This window comes from Artemia franciscana, chromosome 3 (assembly GCF_032884065.1).
Source record: "Artemia franciscana chromosome 3, ASM3288406v1, whole genome shotgun sequence".
Classification (NCBI taxonomy): Eukaryota; Metazoa; Arthropoda; class Branchiopoda; order Anostraca; family Artemiidae; genus Artemia; species Artemia franciscana.
In genome coordinates this window covers 17,000,631-17,013,208 of record NC_088865.1, presented here as the reverse complement: position 1 = coordinate 17,013,208, position 12,578 = coordinate 17,000,631, and the positions used below count along the sequence as shown (strand labels likewise).

The 12,578-nt window shown below is 34.6% G+C and overlaps 1 protein-coding gene across 2 annotated transcripts in view; it reads left to right on the top strand.

Moving 5' to 3' along the window:
- The window catches only part of LOC136024952 (insulin-degrading enzyme-like), a 234,273-nt gene that overhangs the window by 62,605 nt on the left and 159,090 nt on the right, over nucleotides 1-12,578 (top strand). For both annotated transcript variants that reach the window (XM_065700546.1, XM_065700547.1), the window contains exons 10-13: nucleotides 1,713-1,824; nucleotides 3,974-4,266; nucleotides 5,903-6,112; nucleotides 10,548-10,673. In XM_065700546.1, the coding sequence (XP_065556618.1) occupies nucleotides 1,713-1,824; nucleotides 3,974-4,266; nucleotides 5,903-6,112; nucleotides 10,548-10,673 (741 nt within the window). The remainder of the gene's footprint in view (nucleotides 1-1,712; nucleotides 1,825-3,973; nucleotides 4,267-5,902; nucleotides 6,113-10,547; nucleotides 10,674-12,578) is intronic.

Genomic DNA, 12,578 nt, shown 5'->3' with positions numbered 1-12,578 from the left:
ACTATATCATCAGCTTAACTTATTAAAGTGCAATTAGTTAACAAATCCCCAACGTCAGAGAGATAAATACGAAAAAGAAGTGACCCTAGTATTTATCCCTGAGGGACTCCACAAGTTATTTTACATTCTTGAGAAATTGCCAGTCTAAGATAGACAACCTACCTCTCATATAATGATTGAATCCATGATGTGATGAATGGAGGAAAATAATTTTTTTTCAATTTATTTTGCAAATATTGTGGTTAACAGTATCAAAAACCATTGAAAGGTCAACAAAAATAGCAGACGTCAAGGGGCCTTGATATACAAGCACGACTGCACACTTGAGGTGACAGAAGTGGGTAGAGGTCTCCGAAGACCGGTCCGATAGACCTCCTTGGAACCATGATTCCATTAGCCCACTTTTTAATGGTTTCTAACTCCTTCTCCTCCTCCCCCCCAAAAAAAATACAATCCTCCTGTTTGAACTGATCTTGTTATTTAATATGCTCTTCATTATGTTTTGATATCACGCAATATACGTTTCAAGATTACCGTATTACGAATCTACCATTACGATTGTTTGTTAAAAAGAAAATTTCCTATAGGATCTTAGTGTTAATTCACCCTTGGCAATGAATATAATTTTAAATCAGAAAAAAATATTGCAGGAACTGCTTTATTTCAATAAAAACGTTCTATGCTTTTTTGAGGTGACAGAAGCAGATAGATGTCTCCAAAGACTGGTCCGATAGACCTCCTTAGAACCATGAGTCTATTAGCCCACTTCTTAACGGTTTCCAACTCCTTCTCCTCCTCCCCCCAAAAAAAATCTCCTGTAAGAGCTGATCCTGTTATCTCATATGCTCTTCGTTATTTTTTTATATCACGCAATATACGCTTCAAGTTTACCTTATTACAAGTTTGCCGTTACGATTGTTTGTTAAAGAGGAAGTTTCCGATTGGATCTTAATGTGAATTCACCTTTGGTAATGAACATAATTTGAAACCGAAAAAAAAAAGTATTGCAGGAAATACTCTATTTCAACATAGAGGTCTATCTTTTTTTTCTAAATAAATTTTTTATTTAGATTAATTAGTTAGATTATTTAAATTAGTTTCAAAGTTCGAATAGTAGCACAAAAATAATGTGAAGACAAGGAAATTGTAGCTTATGAGCTGGATTTTGAAGTTTTGATATCCATAGCTACCGTGAGCTCAAACGTCATTTTTGTTATCCTCAAAAATAGCGCTTAAATTTCCTGGTCTAACTGGTATATTTTACATTAATTTTATTCCGAGGCATCAGTTAAGCTTACTTAAAAACAAAAAGAAATTAAAAAGTTATTTCGGGATGTTCCATAATAACGGTATTATAATTCAGGATCGTTCTATGCAAGATCGTTCGAAACTTTTCGTTTCTTGATTTCTGTTTTTATTTTTAGTTTTTTTTTTTATTATTTTAATGTTTTCATTTTTTCAGACCAATGTTGTCAGGGCCTTATCCAGGATTTTTGTTCGGTTGGTTGGAGGGGGGGGGGGGTACAACAAATATCCCATTGACTTCAATATTTTAGTAATTATCAAGGTTTCTGTGTGTACGAATTTGTTTACATGTTTATTATTTTTGTATGAGCCAGACCGAAATTTTGTGATGGTTTAAACCGGGTAACTCCCTCCCTCACTGGACATGGCCCTGAGTGGTGTGATCTCAAATTCATTTGTTTTTCTAGGAAGCTTTGGATCTCCTTACAGAAGTAGAAAAACAACTAAAAAACAATTGCTGTAGTAAACCTCTCCTCCCTGGACAATTGGTCAAAGATAGGGAAATTCAATTAGATGAAGGTAATTACTATTTCATATTTTTTATTTAACCGTTTGATTGAAATCCAGAGACTGCATAATAATTTGTTTTCATTTCTTTTAAACAGTAGTTGATGAGTTAAATGAACGAGGAATGCTTTTATTACGTTAAATGGAGTGATCAGGACACGGAATGATTATATCCCTAATATGAATAGTGGAAAGGATTCTAAAACGAGAAAAATTGCCGAATTTGATCTATTATCTGGTAGAAAAGGTTTCCAGGAATTTGTTTGCATTTTCTTATTTAGCTTGAGTTTTTCTAAGGAATGTGTTTTTGCATATCCTATTGTGGGCTTACTCCAACTTACTTCAAAGGATGTATTGAGTATTTAATGGTAAACAGTTTGTAACTATTTCCTGGAGGGGAATCAAGACCTTCGTGATGGTGGTCAGGAGCGTAGTTCCAGCATTTTTATTGAAGGGGGCAAGAGGGGTCTCTATCCAGAGAGTCAGGGGCATGGGCTATGTAATAGTTTGTTCTCCAAATTATTTGGAGAGGGGAAACCGCCCCCTTACCCTCCCCCCTGAAATGACGCCACTATCGGTGGTAATATCTGAAACATGTATATGTTGGCTTGGCTTACAAACGGATTAAGTTTAATTTGTATGCAAATTACTTTAACTATTCATTATGCTTTAACAAAAAATAATTAATACTGACCTGACAGACAAGCAAAGAAGATTAACAAAAAGAAAAGAAATATAGAATAACACAGAATTTACGCATGTCATACTAACTATTAAAAATGTCTTTAGCGATTTTTTTTTTAGCCTATTTGTCTAGTAAACAAAGAAAAGACATTGCTACATCTGTATGTTCGTTAATCTATGTATAAACCTTGCTCCAACCCTCTTGCTAAAATATTTAATAAGTACTTTCGGAGATTTTTCTTTTATCTCGGTGAATAACGAAACCCCTAATATAGAGCACTTGCGTTGAACATAAAACCATCAAATTAATCAAACTAACTTAAATAAATTCAATTAATTACATTAATTGATAGAATTGAAAAAAAAAATTTAGGACGTTTGTGACCATAGATGTCATTTTGCGAATCTTAGTGTCGGCTGACAGTCTCAAAGACAAAGGGCCCATCAGCCAATTTTTTCAGTACCACAAGGATCTTCCGAAGCAGTTTTGACAAAAATTGATTGGGGATGTCTAATGTGTCAACAGTTCGAAAAGTTAACGAAAGGCTAGTTCTAAAAGGAAAAGAAATATAAAATATGTCCGATTTTTGAGTATAACGCTCTCTATTCAATGTGCCTATAGCATAAATAATGTGCATCCTGTGTCGGCAAAGGTTTCAATCAAGGCAGTTAGCACAATAGGAAACTTCCAAAGTTGTCTAATTGTTCAATGATACTTCTTGTGAGTTGAATTTCAATGTTTTCCAAGCAGGTATACTTGAATATTTTTAGGGGCTGTCCTTTCCTGAACTTCAAAAACAAAATTCATACTTTTTAAGTTTCAATTCATGTTCACTAAGTTTCACCCATTCTAAGCTTTTTAATGATTCGAGTTGCATCAAATCTGAGCATCTCTAGCTGTGGCACAAAACAAGAGAAGTTAAATGGTTTTCATATGAATTCCAGGATAATAGGTGTCGGGCTTTAGTTTTCTGTCATTTATTCGAATCTCTTATCAAAACTATACAAGTTATGGCAAGACTGCGCATTATATCCTGATTAGTTCGGCCACACAATATAAAGATAAGTTATAATTGACGAGCTAGGTTGATCCTTTGTAGTATCGAAAGGCCTTAATCTAATTAATTACTTGAACTATTTAACTGAAACTTTTTCGCATGCTGACCAATGCTCTGCGTTGTGCAGGTACCGATCTCCTAATTTACTGCCTTGGGTCAGGAGTGCAATGCGTGGTTGGGGGGAATCATCCGAAGTTTCCTGCCCCCCCCCCCAGATTTCTCCAGGTAACCATTTAAAGCTGGATCGACTCGGGCAGAGCTTACAGAGTCACACCATTGACTTCCGTTTCGAACAAAATAACCATTGATACTAAGTCGCGAACTCCTGTTTTCAAGATTTTAAGTCCAGTGCGCTAATTACTCAGCTATGACAGCTCAATTAATTGAACAATCATGTTAATTAAACAACCATCTTCCAGGCTGCTACTACATTCTCAAAGCTACTAATGATGTCCATAAGTCGTCAGCTGTCGAAATTTACTATCAATGTTCACAAGAAGAAATTCACATGAACACCAGTCTAGATTTACTTTGTCAGATAATATCTGAACCGTGTTTTAACATCCTTCGTACGCAAGAACAGCTAGGGTATATTGTGTTCAGTGGAAAGAGAAGGGGTAATGGAGTTCAAGGCTTAAGGATTATTATACAGTCCGAGAGACATCCCGAATTCCTAGACGGAAGAGTTGAAGCATTTTTAGAATGCGTTCAGGTAAATTTATATTCTCGAGTAGAATATGTATTTGATAATTGTTGAGTAATAATGTTGAATCCTTTCAACAAGTCTGTTTTACTGCCTTAAAAAAAGAAAAAAAACTTTTTTTATTTAAAAATGGTTCATATAAATCTTGATTTGTCATTTCTTAATTATGTGCTCCTAGTGTTTGTAGAAGATAAATTTCTCGATATATGACATCCCGACTGTCTAATTTATTTCTGAAATAACTTTATTTGACTTTGTGTCTAGTTTTTCGTGACCTTTTTTTATAGTCGTCTCTTAGCCTTTCAGGTACAAATATAAGATGTTTATATGCTATTTTGTAAGCTTAGAACGTCGCGTCCATTTAGTATTGGCACACACAGTCAACACAGAGAGAGACATAGTAACAAGGAGATAGTTAGGGGTGAGTAAGGTGAGGAGAGTGCCTTCCCCCTCCCAGGTAGAAAAATCCTTCTAACCCTTCTACCAACAATTCCCAGAGTGTAAATCTCAGTTCCTAGAGGATGATGGATATGCTTCTCCTATAAGAAAAATATCTATATAAGCTTATGGATACCAGGAGATTTTATAATCATAATGATCAAGGATTTCTTGTACGAAATTTCAGAGGAAAGGCAGGACGTTACTCCGATATCCCAACACAGCTGTTTTTGTGAACGGTGTATGAAGATTATTGGGATTAGCGTAAAAGTAATAAGACTTTGGAGAGAACTGTCGGTGACTTCCCTCCTGCGTACCAATATGCTTTTTCCCGCCCCTCCCTGTCGTGTACGTATTTATAGTATTGTAATATCACCAAGGTAGAGTATAAATTAGTTTTCCTCTGATGGAAAAAAAAATCTGACCAAAAAAGTAAAAAGTGTCTGTTCTACTAATATTTTTCGGTTGAATAATAAATTTAGAACCAACGTAAATACAAATAGAACGGTTTAATGATGTAATTGAATAAAAAATTTGAAACGAAACAACTGCTTCCTTTCCTGACATCATAGCACATATGCGCATGAATTAGGGCCCTAAAGCTGGAAAATGTTCATCTTCTTGATTCCCGCCCTTCTTATGCTTTTTCCCACCCCTCCCTATTGTGTATGTATCTCTATCACTATAATATCACCAATGTAGATCAGAAATTAGTTTACCTCTGATAAAAAATCGAAAATAAATCTGACCAAAAAAGGGTATGTTCTACTAATATTTTTAGCTAGAATAATAACGATAATACAATTAGAACGGTTTAATGGTGTAATTGAATAAAAAATTTGAAACGAAATGACTGCTTTCTTTCCTCACATTATAGCACATATGCGCATGAATCAGGGTCCTTAAGCTGGAAAATGTTCATCTTCTTGATTAAAAATATATTTGAATCCTTATATGTGTCCATTTCAAACTGTGATTTTTTTTTGTATTCTTTTTGCAAATAATGAGTCTTATGGAAAACTATAAGAACCCATGACAAAAGACTGTTTTATTCATTTATATTTTCTTGAATTAAGGTATTTGAGTGTAGTTATGAATTTAGTTAAGGAACTTAAGAACTAAGAAATATAGGCATTGAATATTGTTTATCCGTGTCTATTTTCCAATATTGTTTATCTGTGCTTAATTGTCCTTTCGCATTATTTAGGGTTTCCTTGAAAGTATGACAGACGAAGAGTTCAGCCTTCATAAAGCAGCGTTGTCTACTAAGAAATTGGAGCGTCCAAAGACTTTGAACAGTTTGGCCAATTTTTACTGGAATGAAATTGCCTCTGGTGACTATAATTTTGGCAGACATGTCGATGAAGTTGAATATTTGAAGAATGTTACCAAAGATGATGTGGTTCAATTTTTCAAGGTAAGTAGTATTTAATGTCTCAAGTTAAAGTAGCAATAGATAAAGCTGGTATTTTTATATTACTGAAGCCTCAATGGACTAACGCCGCTAAAACTCATTATTTTAGTGCGCTCATAGACCGAATTCTAATAAATGCATTGGCTATGATCTCCATTCGTAATAACATACCATTTCTTCCAGAGCTACTTGGCTTTGTTTTGGTTTATTGTTCTCGGCTTTTATTAGAAAGTTGCCGTGCTTTGAATTGCAAATTTGTCTGCACTTACTTAGGGGCCTTTTAAAGTTAGGCTACAATTGCAATGAGGCGAGTTACGTAAAGGGATCTATTTCTATATCTCCAAGTCTATTTCATCTCAGTATGTACCTCAGAAGTTAGGTTTTTGGTCCACAGAAAAATCCTGGTCCACTCTATTGCAGAAGCCTCCAGTTTTTTTCTGTTTTTTTTTTTCATCTCAGTCTGTACCCCAGAAGTTAGGTTTTTAGTCCGCTGAAAATTAGTTTTCTTTTTTTTCATCTCAGTCTGTACCTCAAAAGTTAGGTCTTTGGTCCGCTGAAAAATGTCTCTACTCTGTAGCTGAACCCTCTATTTTATTTTATTTTTTCTAAGTGAAAAATGTAAATACTGGACACTTTCAAACGATATGAACTTGTAATCTGTAATCTTTTCTTGTCGCTCTCCTCTTTCATCATATCTTCCCGCGCCCACTCCTCTCTCTCTCTCTCTCTCTCTCTCTCTCTCTCTCTCTCTCTCTCTCTCTCTCTCTGCTCTCTTTTTCTGTCTCGCATGTGCATACATTGTTGTTGGCTTACGTATCAACTTGTGTTTTCAACATTGCAGTTTTACAATAAAAGAAATTTGTAACTTTGAGTGTTTGTCCTACTAGTACACTAGTACTGAGTATGAATAATACAAAAAGACAGTTATGAAAATTCTTCTAAATACAATTCATATAAAAGCTTAAATAAGTAAAAGTCATCGAGGTGAGTGACAATTAACAATAAACGTAACAACATATACAGCTTTTTTCTTTCTTTTTTTTCTTTTTTAAGAAACAAAATAGAAAACCGAGATTACGCTTCTTGTTAAGTGTTTAGCAAAATCCTGGCAAAATTTGTCAAATGACTGTGCTTCATTTCGCCAATTTTCTGACGATTTGATGTTTTACTGACCGACTTAACACACTGGGGAAGGACATCCATTTAATCACGAGTGAATGTGAATTTCTTTGGATCTTTCGTGTATAATTAAATAAAAAAAAACAAGTTTTTTTAACGGAAAGTAAGGAGCGGCATTAAAACTTAAAATGAACAGAAATTACTTCGTTAATTATTGATTCTCCTTAATGCTTTTCCTTACTTTCAGTTGAAAAAAACTTTTTCATATTTATTTTTTCATTGTTTTTTTTTTAAATAATGCTAGAAAATCCTGCGCTCTCTTCGTGAACATTTTCTTCCCCCATGACAAATTCCTCCAAGGAAAGTTCCCCCAACATATTTCCCTCTTCTCAACCCCCCCCCCCCCCAACCTAAAAATCCCCCTGAAAACGTCTGTAGACTTTCAAATAACCATTACTATGTGTAAGCACTGGTCAAAGTTTGTACCTTGTAGCCCCTCCCACGGGGACTATGGGGGAGTAAGTCGTCCCCAAAGACATAGTTATAAGGTTTTTCGACTACGTTGAATAAAATGGCTATCTCAAAATTTTGATCTGGTGACTTTGGGAAAATAATTAGAGTGGAAGGGGCCCTAGGTGCCCTCCAATTTTTTGGTCACTTAAGAAGGGCACTAGAACTTTTCATTTCCGTTAGAATGAGCCCTCTCTCAAGATTCTAGGACCACTGGGTCGATACGATCACCCCTGGGGAAAAAAACAAACAAACAAATAAACACGTATCCGAGATCTGCCTTCTGGCAAAAAAAAAAATGCAAAATTGCACATTTTTGTAGATAGGAGCTTGAAACTTTTACAATTGGGTTCTCTGATACGCTGAATCTGATGGTGTGATTTTCGTTAAGATTCTATGACTTTGAGGGGTTGTTTCCCCCTATTTTCTAAAATAAGGCAAATTTTCTCAGGCTCGTAACTTTTTATGGGTAAGAATAAACTTGATGGAACTTATATATTTAAAATCAGCATTAAAATGCGATTCTTTTGATTTAGCTATTGGTATAAAAGTACAATTTTTTTAGTTTTAGTTATTATTGAGCCGTGTCGCTCCTTACTACAGTTCGTTACCACGAACTGTTTGACAAGGTGCTAATTATAGGCTAATGTTTTAAGTTGGCATTGCGAATTGACAATTTTAAGTGAATATGCCTTATCTTCAAGTTTTTTTGTGGTATACTTATTATAGTTATTTATTTTATTTATTTTATTTATTTTTCTTCAATGTAAATTGAAAAGTAGTCTACAAAGTATGCACTGGTCTTATGCAGTATTCTAGGCCTATAGTTGTGTGGTATTAGTTCTTTTTTTTAATTCCACTATTTTTAATTGTAGAAATATTCCTGCTTTACGGGCATTCATGTAATTTAACTTTACAGTGTTATTTTTGGTCCAACGGATTTTAAATAAAGCGGGGTCTGCCGTACCCCCTCCTCCCGTGGGAAATTCCTCCAGAAAATCCTCCAGAAAATCCTCCCCCGACATTTATCCTCAAGTGTAAAATTGAGTCAGCAAAGGGGAATTAAGGCAAATAAAAAGGACAAAGAAAAGCATATAATTGTACATCAACTATTATGAAATAGGGCGGTAGGTCAGTGTTTAGGTAGGGGGGAAGGTGCCAGATGCCTAAAAGAGTGTATTTATGCCCAAATTGCCTGAATTTCTACGAGCCTTTAGATAAATGTAAGAAGTAGTATGGGTGCGAGGTAGGAATTGGTCTCCCACCTCTCTTCGTATATAGAAACCTTGAATAAGGGTGCTGCAGAGTTATACCTCCCTTCTTATTGCAGGAAAATGTTTTTGAAATTTATTTTAAAGCTTCATTTCACTGAACTAATTTGCTTTATATTTCGTGAAATTCTACGTAATGACGTAAGTGCACATCAGCTATTATAAAGGAAGGATAGTGGATCCTTTTTTTGGCGAACTATGCTCTGTCCACTGTGCTCAGAATAGTTAAAATTATCAATAAATATACCTCCGAGGATGACGAAACCCCCAGAGTCCCTGGGATAAGGGCCGTAAAGTATGCGAACTTTCAATTCTTTACAGATAGATTTCATAGTGGAAAAAAGAGGGGCATTCTTGATTTTAGGAATCCATTGGCGTGAAACTTTCAGGGATTATTTTCTTGATCTAAAAGATCATCAATACTTTGCTGTGGGAAGCAGGAGGGGCTAAGGGCCTGGAAATAAGCCACAAAAGTTTTTTCGTGATCAATTTGAAAGTTACGGCTGTAAGTCCTTGGGCTAAGAGGACTAATGCAAAACAAATTATTCAAAGAATTGGATCCTTTGAAATTGGTCACTCCTGTAGCAAAGGAGACTCAAAAATGGGCCGAATCTTTGATTGGCTTGAAACTTATTTGAAACTTCGGACTAAGGGGGCACAAATACAGAAAAGAAATAAGGCATAAATGAAAAAAGCGAGGATGCTTTCAAATGAGATGATGATTAATTTTAATCTAGGGATTAAGTGAGACTAGAATTCCTATTTTTTCTGTTATCAGGAACTATAATTTAAACCTTGCCATGTATTCTTAAGTTTCTGAAAAAGTGTATAAACGCCTATTTACAGTAAAATATGGTTAATTGCAGACCGATTCAACATGAGGGTAAACTGATTTTCAAAAACAAACTCATTTTCAAGTCTTCTCTTTTCATCTGTTATCGTAAGCTTCTAAATCCCTTAAAAAAGGAGTTTTTGACGTTAATATGCGAGAAGAGGTTAACAAGTTTTGATCGTCCGCTTTAAAAAGTTCGTCGAAAGTTTTTTTTGGCTTTTGGGACAAAGAAACTTTTAGAAAACTTTACTACCGGAAAATGATCGTATAATTCAGTCATTAAAATTTAGTCTGTAAATCTTTACACCTGCAGGGGGAAAGTGACCAAATATTTGATCTCTTTAAATATGACAGTTCCCTGGAAATACAAAAAAAAACATGATCCTTTCCCGTGGGCTTCCAAATTTTTAATGAAATTTTTTAAACCTTATTTTTAGACAGCCAAGATTGTCATTTTACCTTTTTTTCAAGCTCTGTGTTCTAAATGGGGCATAAGAAATAAGACGAAAAATATAAAATTAAAATGAAACTTGTCTTGAATTTTTAAAGTTCTGTTAGATTTGGCTGTATTGTCAGTGGTACTAAGATTTTGAGTTCCTACTAAACTGAAGCTAAAGTGCCAAATCTTTCTTCATTATCATTTTTCTGTACGAGCTCCTAGTCACAAGACTTGCTGTATTTATGAAATTGTCTTCTTCTATTCTAGGACCTTATATGTAAGAATTCGATGAAACGAAAGAAATTGAGTGTTTATGTCCAATCCACTGTGAATGGAAACTTGGAATGTGACCTCAAAACCAGTGACAGCAATGATGTCAAAGTTCAATGCCAGGTAAATTTGTTATAAACAACGGCTTCAATTCAGTCATAGTTTTCACAGTGCTTAACTGTCTGTAATTTTTTACAATAGGTAATCTATTACGATGTACAAAGTTCAATAACAATTAAACTTGTCATTTCAGTCGGTTCTTTTCTTCTTCTTCTTTTCAGGGTAATTTTAAAATAATTCAAAATATTCTAAAAACCTTTAAAAACATTTATCAAGGTCTATTTCCTAATGTCAGCAAAAATAGGGACAGTTTTCACAAGGAAACTTATTTCCATGCCAACTATATTAGAGAAAAAAATGAAGAGTTGATTGTTACTAGTTCTTCAAAAATTTGTTCAGCTCTAGTAATATGGTTCTTATTGAGTCATTTGTAAACATAAACTATGCCAGATTTCATGTGAAGCGTGAGGTGGGGTGAAGTATAAGAATAGACGTTTTTTGTCAGGAAAGATGCCATGTTTTCCCAAATATTACTTCATTTTGTAATTTTTTTTCTATGGTGTAAGGAGGGAAGAAGGGTTAAAGTACCTTGCCCTAAACTGGAGATGCCCTTGTATGGAATAAAAAATTGTCCAGATATTTTTGGCTGTGTTTTTACATGGAGCTAGCCTATAGTACACTATGCAGGTCTATAATGAATGAAAGACGAAAGTGATTGTTCCACGCTTTAAGGATAAAGTCTGCGAGGAAATTTAGATAAACATGTTTGATATACTCGTTTATATATTTTATTTATTTACAAAGAAATTTTTTATTTTGGCTATCCCGTTAGGGGAGGTCCTCGAATGGAATGGGATGAGTTTCTATATAGAAAACATTTTGAAGTATTTGGAAACTTCTCAAGAGGGAAGAAAGAATTAAGCTCTAAATAGATTCTGTTGTAGAAGAAGGACCTTACGCAGTTGTGTTGACCTCGGGTGACCTTGTTCTGTGATGAGTTGTTAGTAGTAGTAGCAGAGATAGAGTGTGAACAGGAAAAACTGGCCATAAATAGAATGAAATAGGAATAAATAAACAAAGGGTTGGTCCCATGCCTGTAGGCAAAGTTTCTTTGGGTGCGTTCTTTTTTCAAAGTTTTATGTATGGAACTTGACGATTGTATAAATATGTTTATAATTTGACTAGGTTCTGTAGTGACATTGAATTGAAGCTGATTGTACGCTATGTGAGAGAACGTACAGAGACTTTTCGTCTTCAAGAGGTCTGATGTTTTGATCCACCACATATAGTGTGCGACCATCGAATAGAAACTCTCTCAATTAGCACTTAAGGTTTAAGAAATGATGTTATAGTCCGGACAGTAGAATTTGCAGTCTTAAGGATATTTTTGTATTTATACAAAAAAATCAAAATCAATTTATACAAAAATCAATGGTCTGATGTTTCTTCAAGGACGCATATTGATACGAGCAAATATGGGCCAATCAATGTCAGCATTTCTGACTTCTAATGGATAATAGGACATTTGGGCTTACGTTCACCCATACCTTATAGCTTTCTTACCCTTCTGGCCAATAGCCTTTGGGTGTGTTCATTTCCCTAATATATAAATACTCTTGCTATTAACAGCTAATTTTATGTGCTGTGGCTAATGTTACTAGTAGCTAATATTATTAACTTCCGTTAGAAAATAGTGTTATGAAAACTGATAAGAGGGAGCAACAGCATCTAGCATTACATAACAGAACTATAAAATCACTTTTTAAAATCTGAAAAAAAAAACGTAGCCTTATTTATTGTTTTTGTGCTTTTTTATTTACATTGGAATGGAGGACGCATTTTATCAAAAGGGTACAATAGTTATATTTGCGTATATCATTTGTATAGCTAGCATATGCTCTGTCTACTATTTAATTTAAACCTATTCCAGTCATTTTACAATAATAAAAAATTGCCAGCTTTTTGAAA